Source organism: Hyaena hyaena, unplaced genomic scaffold (assembly GCF_003009895.1).
Source record: "Hyaena hyaena isolate Hyena2069 unplaced genomic scaffold, ASM300989v1 scaffold_34, whole genome shotgun sequence".
In the NCBI taxonomy this organism is placed as follows: domain Eukaryota; kingdom Metazoa; phylum Chordata; class Mammalia; order Carnivora; family Hyaenidae; genus Hyaena; species Hyaena hyaena.
The window spans coordinates 1309019-1330993 of record NW_024080665.1 but is presented as its reverse complement, the minus strand read 5'-3'; the positions used below and the strand labels follow the sequence as shown (position 1 = coordinate 1330993).

Genomic DNA, 21975 nt, shown 5'->3' with positions numbered 1-21975 from the left:
TTCAATTTACTAGAGCAGTCAGTGCTTTATATCTTCTATCTGGTTCCTAGACTCTCATTTGATACTAACAATTACCACTTCTATTGGTCTACTTCGTGATTATTGTTGATGCTGCCATAAAAAGAAAGTGTTTTGACTGGACCAGATGGACTTAACAGATAATATTCAGAACATTTCATCCTGAAGCAGCAGGATACATATTCTTCTCAAGTGCATATGGAACATTCTCCAGAAAAGATCACATACTGGGTCACAAATCAGCCCTCAACAAGTACAAAAAGATCGATATCATATCATGCATATTTTCAGACCACAATGCTATGACCCTTGAAATCAACCACAAGAAAATATTTGGAAAGATCACAAATACTTGGAAATTAAAGAACATCCAACTAAAGAATGCATGCATTAACCAAGAAATTAAAGAGGAAATTAAAAACTATATGGAAGCCAATGAAAATGAAAATACAACAAAACCTTTGGGATACAGCAATCCAGGCCTTCCTACAGAAGGAAGAAATGTCTCAAATACACAACCTAACCTTATATCTAAAGGACCTGGAAAAAGAATAGCAAAGAAAGTTCAAAACCAGCAGCAGAAGGGAAATAATATAGATTACAGCAGAAACCAATCATATTGAAATCAGAAAAATAGTAGAATAGATCAACAAAACTCGGAGCTAGTTCCTTGAAAGAATTTAAAAAATTGATAAACCTGTAGCCAGACTGATCAAAAAGAAAAAGATCCAAATAAACAAAAGCATGAATGAAAGAGGAGATATCAGGGGCGCCTGGGTGGCGTAGTCGGTTAAGCGTCCGACTTTCGCTTGGGTCATGATCTCACGGTTCGTGGGTTCGAGCCCCGCGTCGGGCTCTGTGCTGACTGCCAGCTCAGAGCCTGGAGCCTGTTTCAGTCTGTGACTCCCTCTCTCTCTGACCCTCCCCTGCTCACGCTGTCTCTCTCTCTCTCTCCTAGAAATAAATAAGACATTAAAAAAAAAGAAAGAAAGAAAGAGGAGATATCATAACCAACACCACAGAAATACAAACAATAATAAAAGAATATTATGAACAATTACATGTCAAATTGGGCGATGTGGAAGAAATGGACAAATCCTAGAAACATATAAACTACGAAATCTGAAACAGGAAGAAATAGAAAATTTGAAAAGACCCATAACCAGTAAAGAAATTGAATCAGTAATCAAAAATCTCCCAACAAGAGTCCAGGGCCAGATATCTTCCCAGAGAAATTCTACCAAACATTTAAAGACGAGTTAATACCTATTCTTTCAAAGCTGTTCTAAAAACAGAAATGAAAAAAAAACTTCCAAACCCATTCTATGACAAGACAAAGACCCCCCCTAAAAAGGAGAATTACAGGGGCATCTGGACGGCTCAGTAGATTAAGTGTCCAGTTTTGGCTCAGGTCATAATCTTGCGGTTTATGAGTTCAACCCCTGTGTAGGCTCTGTGCTGACAGCTCAGAGCCTGGAGCCTGCTTCGGATTCTGTGTCTCCCTCTCTCTCTCTCCTTCTCCAACTCACACTCTGTCTGTCTGTCTCTCTCAAAAATAAACAAACATTTTTAAAAAAGGAGAATTACAAACCATTTCCCTGATGAACATGTATGCAAAAATTCTCAACAAGATACTAACAAATTGAATCCAATAATACATTAATATAATTATTCACTACCATTAAGTGAGATTTATTCCTAAGCTGCAGGCCTGGTTCAATATCTGCAAATCAATCAATGTGATACATTACAATAATAAAAGAAAAGATAAGAAACACATGATCCTCTCAATAGATACATAAAAAGCATTTGACAAAATTCAGTATCCTTTCTTGATTTAAAAAAAAAAAACCTCAAGAAAGTCAGGAAAGAAGGAACATACCTCAACATCATAAAGGCCATATACGAAAGACCCACAGTTTATACCATCCTCAATGGGGAAAAACTGAGAGCTCTTCCCCTAAGGTCCGGAACATGACAGGGATGGCCACTCTCACACTGTTGTTCAACATAGCACTAGAAGTCCTAGCCTCAGCAATCAGACAACAAAAAGAAATAAAAGGCATCAAAATCAGCAAGGAAGAAGTCAAACTTTTACTCTTTGCAGATGACATGATACTCTACATGGAAAACCCAAGACTCCTCCAAAAAAACTTCCCAAACTGATATATGAATTCAGCAAAGTCGCAGGATATAAAATCAATGTACAGAAATCAGTTGCATTTCTATACACCAATAATCAAGCAGCAAAAAGAGATATCAAGGAATCAAACCCATGTACAATTGCATCAAAAACTGTAAAATACCTAGGAATAAGCCTAACCTCAAAGAGATAAAAAGATTTATACATTGAAAACCATAGAAAGCTTATGAAAAAAATTGAAGATGACACAAAGAAATGGAAAAATATTCCATGCTCCTGGATAGGAAGAACAAATATTTTTAAAATGTCAATACTACCCGAAACAGTCTATATATTCAATGCAATACCTATCAAAATAACACCAGCATTCTTCACAGAGAGCTAGAACAAACAATCCCAAAATTTGTATGGAACCAGAAATGACCCTCAATAGCCAAAGTAACACTGAAAAAGAAAACCAAAGCTGGAGGCATCACAATTCCAGACTTCAAGATGTATTACAAAGCTGTAATCATCAAGACAGTATGGTACTGGAACAAAAAGAGACACACAGATCAGTGGAACAGAATAGAGAACCCAGAAATGGACCCACAAACATATGCCCAACTAACCTTTGACAAAGCAGGAAAGAATATCCAATGGAATAAAGAAAGTCCTTCATCAAATGATGACAGGAAAACTGCACAGCGACATGCAGAAGAATGAACCTGGACCACTTTCTTACACTATACACAAAAATAAACAGAAAATAAATGAATGGCCTAAATATAAGACAGGAAACCATCAAAATCCTCAAGGAGAAATCATGCAACAACCTCTCTGACCTTGGCCACAGCAACTTCTTACTAGACATGTCTCTAGAGGCAAGGTAAACAAAAGCAAAAATGAACTATTGGGACCTCATCAAGATAAAAATCTTCTGCACAGAGAAGGAAACAATCAAAACTAAAAGCCACTGTTGGAATGGGAGAAGATATTTGCAAATGACATGTCAGATAAAGGGTTAGTATCCAAAATCTATAAAGAACTTATCAAACTCAACACTCAAAAAACAAACAATACAGTGAAGAAATGAGCAAGACATGAACATACACTTTTCCAAAGAAGACATCCAGATGACTAACAGACTCATGAAAAGATGCTTAGCAACACTCATCATTAGGGAAATACAAATGAAAATCACAATGAGATACCACTTCATACCTATTAGAATGGCTAAAAGGAACAACTCAGGAAACAAGATGTTGGCGAGGATGTGGAAAAAGGGGAACACTTTTGCACTTTTGGTGGGAATGCAAACTGGTGCAGTCACTCTTGAGAACAGTATGGGGTCCCTCAAAAAATTAAAAATAGAATTACCGTATAGTCCAGCAATGTCACTACTAGATATTTACCCAAAAAATACAAAAATGCTGATTCAAAGGGGCACACATACTCCAATGTTCGTAGGAGCACTAACACAATGGCCAAATTATGGAAAGAGCCTAAATTATGGCCATCGACTAATAAATGGATAAAGAAGATGTTGCATATATATATATATATATATATATATATATATATATATGATGGAATATTATTTGGCAATCAAAATGAATGAAATCTTGCCATTTGCAATAATGTGAATGGAACTAGAATATATTATGCTAAGAAAAAGAAGTCAGCCAGAGAAAGACAAATATCATATGATTTCACTTAATGTGGAATTTAAGAAACAAAACAGATGAACACAGGGGAAGGGAAGGAAAAAAAATTAGTTAAAAGTAGAGAGGGAGGGAAACCATAAGAGACTCTTAAATAGAGAACAAACCCGAGGGTTGCTGGAAGGGTGTTGGGTGGGGGATGGGCTAAATGGGTGATGGGCATTAAGGAGGGCACTTGTTGGGATAAGCACTAGGTGTTATGATATGTGTAAGTGCTGAATCACTAAATTCTACTCCTGAAACCATTATTACACTACACGCCAACTAACATGGATTTAAATAAAAAATTTTAAAGAGTGTTTTGGGTAAACTAGGACTACTTGCAGTTTCCATTTCACAGCATCCTGAATCATAGCAAATGATCTCTTGCATACAAGGTTAAAGCCATGATTTCTACTTCAGCAATCACATAAACAGACCAAAGCAATTAATTTGCTCTTATGATTCTTACTTAATTTTAAAGATATCATATTATGATACTATGCTGTCTTCACTTTAATTCTCAAACACCTTTCAATTTAAATCTTACGCTTAGAGTTAAGTATACATAAACATTTATGTCAAGATAACATTTTACAAATTTTCTCCTGTATGTAGTAAGGTGTTTAAAATTACTTCAATATAGGTTTTAAATTACATGCATTATGCAGAAATCCACATAAAGTTAATCACAGGCATTCAAATTTACACATAAATTGAACCAGCAGATACTACAGAAGTCATACATTTAATTGCCAACCTAAAAGGCTGAATGAACAGGAGGGAACTCACATATCAGAAGTAGAAAAAAGATCTTTTAAGTCCTTGATTATGAAAAAGCAAAGACAGGCCTTCTTCACTGTCCAAAATTCAAGAAAATTGAGAATCATTTGGTTCATACCACTAACTTTCCAGCTTCCAGCTATGACTTTTTAAAATTTTTTTAATGTTTTATTTATTTCTGAGAGAGAAAGAGACAGCATGAACAGGGGAGAGTCAGAGAGAGAGGGAGAAACAGAATCTGAAACAAGCTCCAGGCTCTGAACTAGCTGTCAGCACAGAGTCCGACGTGGGACTCAAACCCATGAACTGCAAGATCATGACCTGAGCCGAAGTCAGGTGCTCAACCAACTGAGCCACCCAGGCGCCCCCCAACTATGACTTTTTGAAGGTCAGCCATTTCTTACTCAAATGAACAAATGGCATCAATGGAGGGGTTTATTTTTTGCTAGATTTTTCAGAATTCCAAATTTTAAGTAATAATAATAATTCTTATATATGGATTACTATGTGCCAGGCACTATTTCACAATAGTGAGAGAAGATGACAGTATTCCTCTTAGAAAGAAAAGAAAAATGGTATCTGGAATTTATAAATAATTACTGAGTAGGTCTGAAGACCATCCTTGAGAAGGTTTGATTTATAAAATGCCTGGCCCACTGCTAAGGGTTGTATTTATGTCATCTGATAACTCTATAAGCCAGGTGTCATGGTGTCCATTTTACAGAGCCAGGATTTGAACTCAGACAGTTGGCTCTTTCTCATTATAATAGAGTAAAATATCCACACCACACCTGTATTGTGATTTGAAGAACACCTGCATATTTTTTAAGTTTAAAACAACAACAAAAAATTGTGTCTAGGAGGTAAGAAGCATCAAATGAGACTTTAAACTCTCATTTGAATCCAGAAAAATGTAACCAATCTTGCAATTCCAGTGAAAGCAGATTACTTGTGAATTTTCACACAAATTTGGCAAGAGAAATTCTTAAAATTTTCTTGTAGAATCTTTTTGAAATATATTTTTAGAAGTTATTTTGCATTCTTAAATGTTTTTGGCTTTTAAGGAAAATACTGACATACATGTTTTCTGTTATTTTATATAACCATTATAAATGTTGGCCTGGATCTAAACTTATTGACATGGAAATTTCACGATATGCTGAATAAAAAATTTTGCAAAAATGGTTTGTAGAGTGTAATTCTTAATCTATTCTGTAAAAAATCTTAAGCTTAAATTTAAGATAAATATTTAAATTGTGTTATTAGGTGGCAATGTTACAGGTAATTTTCCTTCTTTAAATCCTTTCATTATCTGAACTTTTTTTTCTTTTTACAATTCTACTTACTTTTATAAGCAGGAAAAAAATTTAATTTATTAAAAACCTTCACTAATCAGAGGTTTTTACAAAATAAAAAAATAGTTTTGTAAGAAGAGTTGCAACTGCTCTAAAAAAATTCCCTAGTTTGGCTTTCACAAGTAGCATTGAAATGATTTTATTTATTTAAACTGTTCTCTAAACCATAAAAACTATTATACTAATACATAATCTTATAACTACTGATCCCCTCCTCTCAGAAATCAAAGGGACAAGGAAAGACAGCACAATGCAGAAATAACTTTGAATAACTTTATATTATAATTACATTTGATCAGGCTTTGAATTTCCCAAATGTAATTTTTTTTCTCTTTTAACATTTATTTACTTTTGAGAAAGAGAGAGAGAGAGACAGAGTTTGAGCAGGGGAGGGGCAGAGAGAGAGGGAGACACAGAATCTGAAGCAGGCTCCAGGCTCTGAGGTGTCAGCACAGGGCCTGATGTGGGGCTCAAACCCACAAACCGTGAGATCATGACCTGAGCTAAGTCGGACACTTAACCGACTGAGCCACCCAGGCACTCCCCCTCAATGTTATTTTCTTTGAAAAGCCATTGCATACTGGATAAAGCTGCTCCCCCTTGTCTGAATAGTTGTAAATAGCAAAAGAAGAAAACAACCAGGTTTAACATTTTTAGATTTTCAGCAACACCTGTTTTTCCCTCAGGGAGTCAAAATTATAACTTACCATATAGCTTACTTTCTCTTAAAGATATATTATGAGATTCTGTGTCTATCTTCTAGTTCTAGAAACAGGCACATCAGCACCTGGCAAAAGCAGGCATCTCCTCAAAGATTACATGATAACATTACAGAAGAATAAGAAAATAAAAAATATTGTAGCACAAAGAACTCAAGAAATCTTAAAATATATCTAGCTCTATTGTGAGCCAGCTGTACATCCTTACACAAGTCATTTATCTTAAAAGAAAGAGTTTTGAAACTAGATGATCAACCATTCAGTCAGCATTCAATGAGTACCTATGCACAAGATACTACAGTAAACTGTCCCCACTCCCTTCCCATCCATGATTTCGCTTTCTGCAGTTTCACTCAACCACAGACTGGAAGCAGAGGAACTGACACATCATCAGATCAACAGTAGCGTAACGCTATGTCACAGTGCCTGTATCACTCACCTCCCTTCATGTCATCACATAGGTATTTTATCATCTCACATAAGAAGAGCAAGTACAGTACAATGAGGTATTTTAAGAGAGAGACCACATTCACATAACTTTCATTAGGGTATATTGTTATAATTACTCTATCTTATTATTCATTAGCACTGTGAATCTCTTACTGTGCCTAATTTAGAAATTAAACTTTATCATAGGTATGTATGTGCAGGAAAAAGCACAGTATGTACAGCATTTGGAACTATCCACAGTTCCAGGCATCCACCAGGGATCACAGAACATACACCCACAGATAAGTAGGGATGACTGTATCTTACATGCAGTGGAGAGTTAAAGAGACTAAATGATGGAAAGATTTTACAATCTAATAGGAAAAAAATTTAAACAAGCAGTCTGCTGCTTCTGTGACAGAACATATTTTAAACGTTCTAGGTAAATAGGCTCCTTTTAAAATAAGTAAATTTTTGTAAAGAGAGGAGTGGGGTAAGGCCAGCTCAACATTCAGTCATTGATGCACTGCACAGCCAAATACATATAAGTGAAATGTTCAAGTTTAAATAAAGTGCATTATATTTTAAGTTCGTGGTATAAAGGGAATAAAAGAGACTTTAAAGCTATATACTTTCAAAAACTACTCCCCAAAACAATTAGGTCCTAAAAGTTTACTTACCTTCAAAAAAATTCCTTCACAAAAGTTAGTGTCTGCTTCATGGAGACATAATTCACTTCAGTAACCCATTGACCATATCTGATTACACTGGGCTCTGGCTAAGTACTAAGAACTGCATGCTTACTACTTGAATAATTCAGCCAGCAATGGGGAGAAAATACTCCTCAAAACGGAACCAGTAGGGAGGGAGAAAAAAGAAAATGGATAGGCCAGTAAACCAATTCAGAGAAAGCCTAAACACCACTCATGTGATCCACAGAATTATCAAAAGCGTTCATCTTTCCCACTACAGAAACCAGGGAGATAAGCAGTAGAGAAGCAGAGGCTGTTTTTTTTCCCCTACTTTCAACCTTTCCAAGTCAGACTGATTGAAAGAAGACAAATGAGAGCATGTGGATTATGTTTCTTAACTCTAACATAAAGCAACTATTTAACCTTGTGGTCAAGATAAAGCTTCAAACAAACTATAAGCAGAAAAAAATAATACGGTAAATAAGAAGCTTAATCCAACCAATAAATAGAACTTATAGAGATGAATCAATTACTTCAAAAGACAAAAATGACTAACAGTCTCATATAGTATAGAAACATAAAAAGATAACAATACTGAAATAATTTCTTGCTAAAATTATTTTTTTATTTCAACAGACATTTACTGCAGACAAGACTATAACAAGAATATGCTCATCTAATATATTGTTATAATCTTGTCTGCAGTAACTGTCTGTTGAAATCAAAAACTAATATATACATACATACATATATATATACACATACATATATATATATATTCGAGAATACATGAATACAACAAAATTATTTCCTCAGACATTGTAACAAAATAGAAGACTGAGCACATGCTAATTTTCTGCTTCCAGCTAAAAACCCCATAGAATGTCAGGGAGAAAAAGAAGTCAGAAACTTTTCAATAGAATACAACTACAAAGGTGCAGGGGAGAAAGCATATGATTAGTGGTCAAGTTTACAAATACTCAAAAGACAGAATTGGTTTTCACATTCAAAGGTTGTGAACAATGTACAGAAAACATATAAATTACTAGCTAGGAGAAGCATCTTATGTTTACTGGTCATTTATACATTTTCTGTATATTGTTTCTAGCTAGTAATCAGGTAAATGCAAAATACTAAAAATAATGGTAAAAATTTGGCAAGGATTTAAAGAAAAGGGGCCTCCTTTTACCACTGGTGAGAGAGCAACTTGAAAAAGTCTTTTTATTTTTTTTATTTTTTTATATTTTTTAATTTATTTCTAGGAGAGAGAGAGAGACAGCATGAGCAGGGGAGGGTCAGAGAGAGAGGGAGACACAGACTCTGAAATAGGCTCCAGGCTCTGAGCTGGCAGCACAGAGCCCGACGCGGGGCTCGAACCCACGAACCGCGAGATCATGACCTAAGCGAAAGTCGGACGCTTAACCGACTAAGCCACCCAGGCGCCCCGAAAAAGTCTTTTTAAAAGGTAGTTTGCTAATATCCACCAAAATACAAAGTGTACATACCATTTGACCCTGAACTTTCACTTCTAGGAATCTAACCTAAAGGAAGTGTTTGTCTGCATATGTTCATGTGTATTCAGTGCAGCATCTCTTTAAAACTGGGAGAAATTGGGAAGAATTTAAATAACTACTGATAATGGAATAGTTAAGTGAATTGTGCCTCATCTATATTATGAAATATCCTTCAGGATGAAAAAATATCTAGATGAAAGCCTCACCTCCCACCAAAAAACCACATACTGTTAATAAAAGAGAAAGCTACAGAAAAGATCAATTATTCCTCAAAACTCCTAGCTTCTTTGAAGTATTTTCCATCAGACTGTAACACCCACAACCTCTCTTTGTGGTAGTCATCTACCTATCTCTCTGGCAATTCCCCCTATTCACAGAAAAACTTAGCACCTACATTTCTCTCCAACTACTTCAATGATCATTCCTGAAGATATCAACATCAGTATACTCTCTCAGTTCCTGTACTTTCTCCTAAATAAGTCTTTTTTCCATCTTATTTCAGATAACTTCAGTTACCTATTCCTTGATCATATTCTAAATCTTGTTCTGTCCAATAACTAACCTACCTCCCAGTCTCACTTTTAAGCCTCTCACATTTAGACCAGCACTTCCCTAGCTTTCCAGCTTGACCTGTAGTCACTTGCTAGTGACCCTACTTTCACAATTCTCTACCACCATCAAAACTTCTAGTCCACGGAGTCTACCGTTCTTTCACTTTCCATCATGTCTGTCATCCTCTCAATTCCCTCTTGTAAATAACCTCAAAAACCATGGTCCAAAACTATAATGACTTCCTTGTATACATTTTCCAGTCCATTGCATCTCTCCTTCTGTCATACTTCCAGCAAAACCCTAATGCTGCTTAAACCCCAAAGTGTCCTAACTGGTCTATTTCCATTCTTGTCCCATAAGTCACAGACTGCTAGCTACCTATCCAACATCCATTTTTCCCTTCCTTATCAAGAAAACCCATATTTTACTTGGGAAGTTAATGTGGTCAGCTAAACTACTATGCTTCTAGCCTCCCTGACAGCTAGAGAGCGTCTATGACTCTGGACTGTAAAGCACACGTGAAGTCACTGGGTGGGCTTTAGGGAAAGAAAAAAAAAAAAACCCAATTCAGCTGATTCAGCTCATATGTGCCTTTCTGCTTCTGCTTGTGATTCTACATGTGATTCTAGAGAAGGATCAACCATCCCACACTATAAGGAGACAGGCACACTTGAAGATGTCTAAACAGAAAGACAAAAGGAACCTGACTTCTGATATCACTTAGCTACAACATCAGCCCTAGGCTGCATATATCTGTTTTTTGTTACTATAGAAAAAGAAAACTCCTTGTTTGTTGGGTCATTATTTTGGGGTCTCTACTATTTACAGTAAATATAATTCCTAACTCCTCGGCTCATTATAGTTTATTCCCTACACAGCAACCAAAAACCTTTTAAAAGTATAAAGCAGATCATATTATTGGCTTCACATCACACTTAGAGTAAATTTAGGTTCCTTACCAGGTCAACTAGCCTTCTCTGATCTGGCCCTTCTATTTCTCCGAACTCATCTCCTACCAAATCCCTATACCACCCTTCTAGCCACCATGTGCACACTCAACCACGGCCACACTGTTCCTTGAGCAAGGCAAACTTGTTTCTGTCTCAGGGGCATTTGCTGCTCTTCTGCCTGGAATACTCTTTCTTCATACCTCTACTTGGCTTGCAACCTCACTTGTCCCACGTAGCAGCTCCAATGTTGCCAGAGATGCAATGGACAGACCCTCCCGATGATCTAAAACAGTCTTTTTGTGTCTCCTCAAGTTTTCTCTCCACCCCCAGTAACTCTTCTGATCCTACTTTATTAATATATATTCAGTCTTTGATTGCTAATTTACTGTCTTCTGCACTAGAACAGAATCTCCCTGGGCAAGGACCTTGGGTGTCCACAGCACCATATCCCCAGTGCCTGGCACACAGTAGGGACACAAAAAATATCTGATGAATAAATGACTATATATCATGAGCTCATTTATACTGAAAAAGAATAAAGCATGTGTATATGCACGTAAGTATATAAAGGACCTAAACTGCTGATACTAACTGACTATAAGTTAGATAATGAAAAATAAGGAAAAGAGGAATTTTCACATTTTGCTCTACATATTTCTGCATTATTTTTCTTATTAAAAAAAACAAAATTATCTACGATACAAGGCAGGAAGAAAACTTTAAATATATTTGGAAATAGAAATCCACTGACATAATCATAAAATTTAGAAACTCAGAGTAACCTTAAGCATAATACTCCCCCACATGTAGGAGAATCTATGATTACTAAATAAATATCTTTTAAAAGAACTAGAATTAGAGGAATAAAATTTCTTATTAAATTTCATAGCCCTTATAAAATTTTTTACTATCACTTAAAATAAAATATGCCAAATAAAAAGTATATCAGTAGCATGTTTAACATCAAAATAGTAATGATGAGTTGTGTAGATTGAATTTCCACTTACCATCCCTTCCTGAGTAGAAACTTTTAAGGATCTTCCTTTTCTAGATATTCATACAAATAATTATATATTTACTTTGTTTTCTTTTAGAAAATAAAATATGCACTCTAAGAGACAAACTTTTTTTCTATCAAGTTCTCCATCCAAATGTCTAGTGCCTTTTAATTTTCCTTTACGACTTTATTAAGGCATATTTTACATGTTACATAATTTATCCACTTCAAGTGTATAATTCAGTGACTTTCAGTAAGTTTACCAACTTGTGAAACACACCATAATCAGTTAAAAATCTTCACCACACTGCAATTAAATCACACAGGTCCATTTATTCTTACTCCATTCTACCCCCTCCTCAATCAACCCTTAATCTATGTCTGTCTTCATATATTTGCCTATCCCGGACATTTTCTGTACATGGAATCATGCAGTATGTGTATCCCTCATATCTGGCTCTAATGACTTAGCATCTTTTTGCAGTTCATCCGAGTGGTAGCGCATTTCATTTTATTGCTGAATATTATTCTACTGTATGGATATGCCATATTAGTGCCTTTTGATTTTATGGATTGAATTTCAATTTTCTAGGTTGCATATGGATGCCAGATAACTTGGGTACTTGGAGTTGGGTGGAGGGAGCTTTATATGTCATTTATTTAACCCAAATGACATAGGTGACCATTTTCCAAGCCCAGTCCAGTACATAGGGTGAGATTGTCCTACCTTCACTTAAAAACCTTCTGCCACCAGTCCCTTTTAAAACCACTTTTCTGTCCCTCCTTCCTAATAATAAAAGCACTGTTCTTCAAGGTTTCCTTCTCTCTCTCAAAGCTTATTAATAACCTCAACTCTTACTATGCATTCTGTTTAACCTGCTTTTTCTATCTCCAATCCTTGTTTTCTCTTTATCTTCAAGCTGATAGCTTTGACATTTCCATATTCTTTGTAAAGAGGTATATCAGAATTAAATATCTGCAGATTCTGGAATTTTATTTAAGAAGAATCTGTGGTTCTTTTGATGTGGTCACTAAAAATAATTTCTTCCTAAGTAGAAAAACAACTTTGTAAGTGATTTAACAACAGAAACCAAAGCACCCTCATAATACTAATATAAAAGCAGCAAGAGAGGGGTGCCTGGGTAGCTAAGCTGGTTAAGCATCTGACTTCAGCCCAGGTCATGATCTCACAGTCTGTGAGTTGGAGCCTGGCATCAGGCTCTGTGCTGACAACTCTGAGTCTGGAGCCTGCTTCAGATTTTCTGTCTCTCTCTGTCTCTGCCCCTCCCCTGCTCATGCTCTGTCTGTGTGTCTGTCTGTCTCTCTCTCTCTGAAACATAAATAAACATTAAAAGTAAATAAGGGGAGTCTGGGTGGCTCAGTTGGTTCTGCACTTGACCTAGGCTCAGGTCATGATCTCACACTTCATGAGTTCGAGCCCTGCATTAGGCTCTGTGCTGACAGCTCAGACCCTGGAGCCTGCCTCAGATTCTGTATCTCCCTCTCTCTCTCTGCTGCTCGCCGGCTCGTGCTTTCTCTCTCTCAAATATAAATTAAAAAAAACAAAACAAAACTGGGGCACCTGGGTGGTTCAGTCGGTTGAGCATCCCACTTCGGCTCAGGTCATAATCTGACAGTTCGTGGGTTTGGGTCCTGCATCCGGCTCTGTGCTGCCAGCTTGCTCAGAGCCTGGAGCCTGCTTCAGGTTCTGTGCCTCCTTCTCTCTCTGTCCCTCCCCTGTTTGTGCTCTTTCTCTGTCTCTCAATAATAAATAAATGTAAAAAAATTAAAAAATTAAAAAATAACACTTAAAAATTTTAAGAAAAGTTTCTAGGTCATGATTTAAAAATAAAATATTTATTTGTGAAATAGAAAATATTAATAACATCAAATATGATAATATCTACTATATAAAAAAATTAAAATAAAATAAAATAAAATAAAATAAAGGGAGCATGAGGACCCAGGTCAACATTTGACACTCTCAATCAAAGGAGAGAGTCAAAAAATGTATAGTAATTAAGCAGAGTTCTCTATTTTCTCCTTCATATGACCTTCTTAAATACTGACTTTTCCATTCACTATAAAATGCCACAATAATGTTACTGTCTCACCTGTTTTAAGATGATGTCTGATTCGAATTAAGTGGATTATTTACCTTCATAAAACATTAAATATCCACAGGTAGAATCATTTACGGAGATGTGTAAGGTATGGTTGTAGAGGGAAAGGGCTGGGTAAGGATGATACAAATCTTGTAATATTCTTATTACCAGTCTTTTTGACATCTTAATTCTCTAAGTGATTCTTGGATAATTAGCTCGAGAACATCAAAAATAAGATGATGTGGACATAGCTAAAAGCTTTCCTAGCGGAAAACATTCTCTACCTAGGAAATTATTTCACTACCCTCTGAATGGCCTAAGTTACAGTTCTTTTGGAGTACATAACATAGTATAAGCAACAAAAGATAACACCAATTACATGTAATTAGAGGAACTTTGCAAGATAAGGAAAAATAATACAATAAATGCCAAGAATACCCCTCTTGATGGCCAGTTACTGCTGCAGGTGTAAGATAGGCCTGGTGAGCTACATTTTCCTCTTTGAAAAGGATAGCTAAAAAGGGGTTCTTAGTCAAGGTTTACTCTACTTCCATTATAGCTACAGTATAAGGTAGTACAGAGAAAGACAGGCTCTGCATTGTAAATTAAAAAAAAAAAAACCCACTAAGCATTCTTTAATGTCATTATTTCAATTTACTTTAAGAAAATGAGTGGTATGCTAACGTGTATACTATACCTTTCTCAGGCTTTCATATTCCTCACGAAGTTCCCCAGGCTTACTTAATTTGATTGGTGCTCTGAATATAAACTCTAGAGGAAAGGGAAAAGAAACACTTTTTAACAGAAGTTTCTAGGAAAGAACCCTAAACCTTGTCCTACTGCTGTTCTAATATTATAAACCACATGAAAAATTGTAGTTGTCTTTTTTTTTTTTTTTACAAATAGTTTGTCAAATTAGTTTCCACATAACACCCAGTGCTCATCCCCACAAGTGCCCTCCTCCATGCCCATCTCCCCTCCCCCCCACATCCATCAGTTCTCAGTTTTTGTCAGCATTCAAGAGTCTCTCATGGTTTGCCTCTCTCCCTTTCCCCTACCATTTCCCCCCTTCTTCTCCCCCTTGTTCCTGTTAAGTTCCTCCTAATCCTCCTATACGTGCAAACATATGGTATCTGTCCTTCTCTGCCTGACTTATTTCACTCAGCATAACACCCTCGATCGAGGTCCATCCATGTTGCTACACATGGGCAGATTTCATTCTTTCTCATTGCCATGTAGTATTCCATGGTATAGATAAACCACATCTTCTTGATCCATTCGTCCGTGGATGGACACTTAGGCTCTTTCCATGTTTTAGCTACTGTGGAGAGTGCTGCTATGAACATTGGGGTACATGTGCTCCTATGCATCAGCACTCCTGTATCCCTTGGGTAAATTCCTAGCAGTGCTATTGCTGGGTCATAGGGGAGTTCTATTGTTAGTTTCCTGAGGAACCTCCACACTGTTTTCCAGAGGGGCTGCACCAGTTATCAAGAATCAATTGTACTTGTCTTAATCTGAATAGTCATTCATTTGTTAACAAATATTTATTAAAGGGTAAAAACCAGGCGCAGTTCTAAGAACCAGGGAGAAGCACTGAACACATAAAGCCCTAAGCTCTCGTGAGTTTACGATCTTACAGACAATAAACAAAGAAGTGTACATAATACCACCGGTGGTACTGTTATTGACGAAAATAAATGTAGGATGAGAGAAAAAGATTATTTTATATAGAATGGTCTAGAAGGGCCGCACTGATAAAATAACATGTTAAAGGACCTCAAGGAAAACTTTACTTAAAGTTCTTAGTTCAATGTTACCAAGTAACATTTTAAATGAGCTGAAGTTTTATTTATAACGCTGTATTTTTCTTTCCTTTTCAAGATTGCCATTGCCGGCAGAGTATTTTCCTGTATACAACCTGTAAATATTTTTAGTATATAACCGGATTTTTTACCCTTAAAGCCTTTGTGGTTTTTATTGGCCTACAGAAGAAAGTCAAAACTCTTCAACCTTACATTCAAGGCTGTCCAAAGACAGATGACAACTTCATCTTTCTCCAGCATTGCATCTCTTAACCCTTGACTGTCTAGTTACAATAGATCTGTGCCATATATTTTTAAACCTTCTATGCCATTTTCTTAGCTGAAATTCTGTTTTCTCCCCTTATCTCTGTATAAAATCCAAGATATCCAGAACCACAGGAGGCATACAATACACATGGGTAATATAAATGGATGATAAAAATCCAAATTAAGAACAGGAATAAAAGATAAGTTCTAAGGGCACGTGGGTGGCTATTCGGTTAAGCATCTGACTCCTGATTTTGGCTCAGGTCATATCTTACAGTTGTGAGATCAAGTCCCACATTAAGATTAAGCTTAAGATTCTTCCTCTGGAAAATGGGTGATGGGCATTGAGGAAGGCACTTGTCGGGATGAGCACTGAGTGTTGTATGTAAGTGTGAGTCACAGGAGTCTACCCCCACAACCAAGAGCACACTGTATACACTATATGTTATCCAACTTGACGATAAATTAAGAAAGAAAAACAAAAATAGAGCCTCTTTCTCCCTTGTCCTCTGCCCCTCCTCTGCTCATGTGCTCTCTCACTCTCTCTCTCAAAATAAATAAATAAACAAACAAATTCTAAATGCTAACAAAAAGGAGAGGGAATGTACACATTTCTGTCTCCTTAAATGTGATACTTCTATCACTTCTATATAACTTCTGTATCACTTCTATATAACTGTGTATATGTAGTGATCAAAATAAAGTATTGATTTAAAGACTTACTAGGAACTCTATATCCCACTAAGGTTGATAAATATTTGTTGTAGAGAAGTAGGCTCCTCAAAATATTGACTTTTGTCCTTTCTCAGTTGTCTCAACTATTCTGAAAGACTCTAGCATACCTAAGAAATGTGGAAGATGGTTAGGAACCCTGGATCTAATGCAGAAGCAGGGAACAGTAACTTAAAGACTTACAAGTACTAGAGAATTGTTAGACTCTGCGTGTGGGAGGCAAACATTCCACCACCTTCACTCACTTAAAAAAAAGTCCTGATGACTATTTTCATCATATCCCTTAAGCACATTTCCAATTATAGGCAAACAGTATTTAAAATCTGATGCTTTAATGGAGAAGGAGAAGGAGACAGGAAAAAGAAAACCCTTAAGGCACTAAAGTACTTTCAATCCATTTATGGAGAACATACCACATGTAAAATACTTCATATATATTTTCTCAGTGAATGTTCACAGAAACTTTATAAGGTAGGTATTATACCCATTTTACAAGAAGGAAAATGAAAGGTTAATGGATTTGCCTAAGGCCACAAAACTAGTAAATGGCAAAACCAAGAGAAAACCATTAATAGGAATAAAGGGGGAAATTAAATAATGATTAAAAGGGCAACCCAACAAAGAAGATATGATAATCACGAACTTGTATGAACATATACCACAGCCAAAAAAAAAACTAGTAAGATTATAAGGAAAAATTAATAAATCCAAAATAATGGTAAGAAATTTTAACACACCACAATTAAAAACAGATAAGGCAGACCAAAAGGTAGTAACAATGTAGAAAAACTGAACAAAAAAGTTAACTTGATCCTGATATTGAATGAATATATATTCCTTAAAGCAAACAAGGAACAATTAAAAATATACTAGGTCACAAAGAACTTTCAAAGAATTCATATTATACAGACTTTGCTCTTGGATCCTAGCTGCTATTTTCCAAGCCAAGTTTTCTGGCTACTTGGCTGGTTATTTGGGATTACCCAATATTCTTTTTCAATTTCAATTTCAAAAAAAATTATTTTTCTGCTTAAATTCGCCAGAGTAGATTTCTGCTGATTAAAACAGACAACTGGTTAATTGCATCTTTTAGATGGAACTATGAAATGCCAAATAAACCAAGCTCTAGTAAAACAGGTTAAGGAAAAAAAGAGAGAGAAGACAAAGTAATACTAAGAATAAAGAGGAGGACCAAAATACAGATATTGGGGGGGAGGGGTAAATCTCCAAAGACTATCAAACAATGCTATAATGAATCATCTTGCCTGCATATCATTTTGTAAGTATATTCATAGATGAAATTGTTGGAATTAGAAATTGCCTGGTGGAAATGATGACAATTTTTATTTACTGTTGAAGAATTTGTTTTCTCTAAAATGGTCTTGCTAACATTTAGAACAAAACATCCAAAGAACTTACTATCTTCATTACATAGCATAAATAATACAAAGTTAAAAGCCTGATCCCCAACTTAGAAGTTTCCAGAGCTTTGGAGAAGTCATCTCAACTACTTCCTCTTCTGTAAAATCAGAATATCATGGCAGGCCATTACGAGGATCAAATGAGTGTAATGAAAGTGAAAACACTATAAACTATTTCAGCCAGTAGAGTGGCATGCAATAAAATCTACTAACTATAAAATTGTCTCTGGTATTGGAGAGAGAAAGAAGCTGTGGTTTGGTCTGATTTACTTGCAAGTACAATTTACAACAAAAAAATATATAATTATCCAATTGCTTTGATAAGTATATTACATTGCAAGTTAAATTCAAGTTAAATTTTGGACACCTATTAAGAAATCTCAAAGCTCATATATGAGGCCAAGTGGAACTCAGCATACTGACTGAAATCTTACTGGGCCTTGACTTATTTGAGAGTAGAAGTTAATGAGTAGGGTAGAGGTGAAGTACCAATTTACGTTCACCAAAATCAGTACTAATATAGATTAGCTTAATCTTGGAGTAAGATTAATAATGCTTAGGGGCATCTGGGTAGCTCAGTCAGTTAAGTGTCTGGCTTAGGCTCAGGTCATGATCTCACGGTTCATGAGTTTGAGTACCACGTCGGGCTCTGTGCTGACAGCTCTGAGCCTGGAACCTACTTCAGATTCTGTGTGTGTGTGTGTTTCTCTCTGCCCCTTCCCCGCTCACTCTCTGTCTCTGTCTCTCTCTCTCAAAAATAATGAACATTAAATAAAAAATTTTAAAGATTAATGTTTAATGTTTTAACAATAAAAAATGCTAAATAATCAAGATCACTTTTTGCCCCAACAGAACTGTGCTACATTAAATGGCATCATGCCCAAAAGTTCACAAATTACATAAATACAAAAAGTTGTGAATTGGTACAACATGGTATTAACTTAAATATTGAATCTTATTTCCCATATTACTAATGCCCTCTAGAAACGTCAACAAGGAAAAAAAAACCCATCTTTATCCTATGGACTTGCAAAAAGAACACACTAGATTCTGATACTTGCTCTGTCAATTAAGTGAAAGTATTTTGAAATGCCAAAGCTTCTCTTTGCCTTTGTCTCGTCATCTATCAAATAAAGATCAAAATACTGGCCAACCTACCTCCTAAGAATGCAGAAGATCACAATTAATAGTAGTAGTAATCAATGAAGAATCCCTATAATAAATAAAAACAGCTAACATTTAATAAAAGTTCACTATATGCTAAATGCTGCATACACACACACACACACACACACACACAGTAGAAAGGAATTAACATAGCAGACCTCACTGCCTATCTTAAAAGGCCCACTTATAAGGTTGGCCCTTGGATGACTGGTACCTAGGAACTTGAATTTCAGGAGAGTTCCTACCCCCACCCCCACCCCCAACTGGTTAGGTACAGGTTTAATACACCTAAACTGTTTATGGAAACAATACAGTGAATACCTTCTTTCAGGCTGGGAGTCTGGAATTTTGGTACATGCTAGGCAGAGGGTGCCCATCATCAACCTCTAATAAAAAAAACTCTGCCTAATGAGCTTCCCTTCACACCGTGTTATAGCAACTTGTTGCTAGGGAAATTAAGCATGTCCTGAGTGACCTAACTGAAAGAGGACTCTGAAGGCTTTCATCTGGTTTCCCCTGAACATTGTCCCATGTGCCTTTGCTGACTCTGATTTGTATCCTTTCACTATAATAATTCATAGCCATGAGTGTGACTATATGCTGTGTCCTATTAGAACTGCTGGTGAATCACTGTAACTGAGTGGTCCTGGGCTTTCTGGAGAAATACACACACACACACACACACACATCAGGGACTAAAATTAAAATCTCTTTAGATCTCAGTTTCAACCTGAGAGACAGGGTGGTGGCACACTAGATAACTTCTAAAGTTAATGATTCAGTAACAATATTTTTATTTCATTTTAATTTACTACTCAATGGGTTTCTCTAAATTCTGAAATACTCTATTAAAGTTTAACATGATGGTAAAAATGTTATTAGATTTTAAACTTACATAAGAGTAGCTATAATATCTACATAACTTCTTTGAAGCTTTTTGAAATGTGGTGTTTCAATCCACTTGGACTATTGAAAAATGGAACAGAAAAGGGCCAGAAAAATGAAAGTCTCCCCCTTTTAAATCAGAATCTTTTACAATGTCTCTTAAAGCTGACTAGAGATTTTTAATGTTATTTATTTATTTATTTATTTTTGAGAGAGAGAGAGAGAGAGAGACAGTGTGAGCAGAGGAGGATCAGAGAAAGAGGGAGACACAGAATCAGAAGCAGGCTCCAGGCTCTGAGCTGCCAGCACAGAGCCCAATGCGGGGCTCGAACCCACGAACCGTGAGACCATGACCTGAGCTAAAGTCGGACGCTTAAACGACTGAGCTACCCAGGCGCCCCAGAGACTTTTAAAAATATACAATGAACTATTAAAACTCAAAAGAAAATAATCATATTTTTTAAATGGGTAAAAGACCTTAACAGACACCTCACCAAAGATGTACACATGGCAAATAAGCACATGAAAAGATACTCCATATACTATGTCATTAAACAGTTACAAATTAAAACAAGATACCACTACACACCTATTAGAATGGACAAAATCCAAAACACGGACAAAACCAAATGGTGGCAAGGATGTAGAGCAACAGGAACTCATTCATTGGCAGCGAGAATGCAAAATGGTACTTTGGAAGACAGTCTGGCAGTTTTTTTTACAAAACTAAACATAGTCTTACCATATGATCCACCAATTGCACTCCTTGATATTTACACATAAGAGTTGAAAATGTATGTCCATACAAAAACCTGCACAAATATATTTTCATCTGCTTTATTCATAATCATCAAAACTTAGAGACAACCAAGATATCCTTCAGTAGGTAAATGGATAAATAAACTGTGGTACACTCAGAAAATGGAATATTATTTAGAGTTAAAAAGAAATGAGCTATTAGAAACATGAAATGACATGGAGGAAACTTAAATGCATATTACTAAGTGAAAGAAGCCACTGTGAAAAAGCTACATACTAAATGATTCCAACCACATGACATTCTAGAAAAGACAAAATTATGGTAACAAGAAAAAGATCAAGGATTGCCATGAATGAAGGGGGGTAGGGATGAGGTGCAGAGCACAGAGGATTCTTACCCCCAATAAAAACACACTGTACAGGGGCACCTGGGTGGCTCAGCTATTTAAATGCCTGACTTCAGCCCAGGTCACGATCTCACAGTTTGTGAGTTCAAGCACAACACTGGGCTCTGTGCTGACAGCTCGGAGCCTGGAGCCTGCTTTGGATTCTGTGTCTCCCTCTCTCTGCCCCTCCCAGCTCCCACTCTGTCTCCGTCTCTCAAAAATAAATAAAACTTTTAAAAATGTAATAAAAAATACTCTGTATATCATAATGATGGATATATAATGATGGGTTTGTCCAAACCCACAGAATACACAAGAGTAAAGTCTAAGGCAAACTACAGACTGTATGATTATAATGTGGCATTAAGGCTCATCCCTGGCAACAAATCTGATATTTTGGTGAATGACATTGAAAATGTGGGAGACTAAAAACACCAATACCCTCCTTAGTCCAGAGGAGTTAGTCCCAAACCCAATTCCTCCACCAGCTTCTATAGGGATTTTCAAGTGTTTTAGTAGCATAGAAGTAACTACTCACCTTTCCTTCACTGCACTGAAAAGACAAGCTAGAAACTACTTCAGGTGTCACCCAGGTGCTGAATATCTTGGTATTT

At 36.2% G+C, this 21975-nt stretch overlaps 1 protein-coding gene across 3 annotated transcripts in view; it reads right to left on the bottom strand.

Moving 5' to 3' along the window:
• Positions 1-21975, bottom strand: part of RNF169 (ring finger protein 169) — a 105355-nt gene that overhangs the window by 60621 nt on the left and 22759 nt on the right. For all 3 annotated transcript variants that reach the window (XR_005527788.1, XR_005527789.1, XM_039228743.1), the window contains exon 2: positions 14637-14710. Coding sequence is in view for 1 of the 3 variants with exons in the window: in XM_039228743.1 (XP_039084674.1) it covers positions 14637-14710 (74 nt within the window). In the remaining 2 variants the exon portion in view is untranslated. The remainder of the gene's footprint in view (positions 1-14636; positions 14711-21975) is intronic.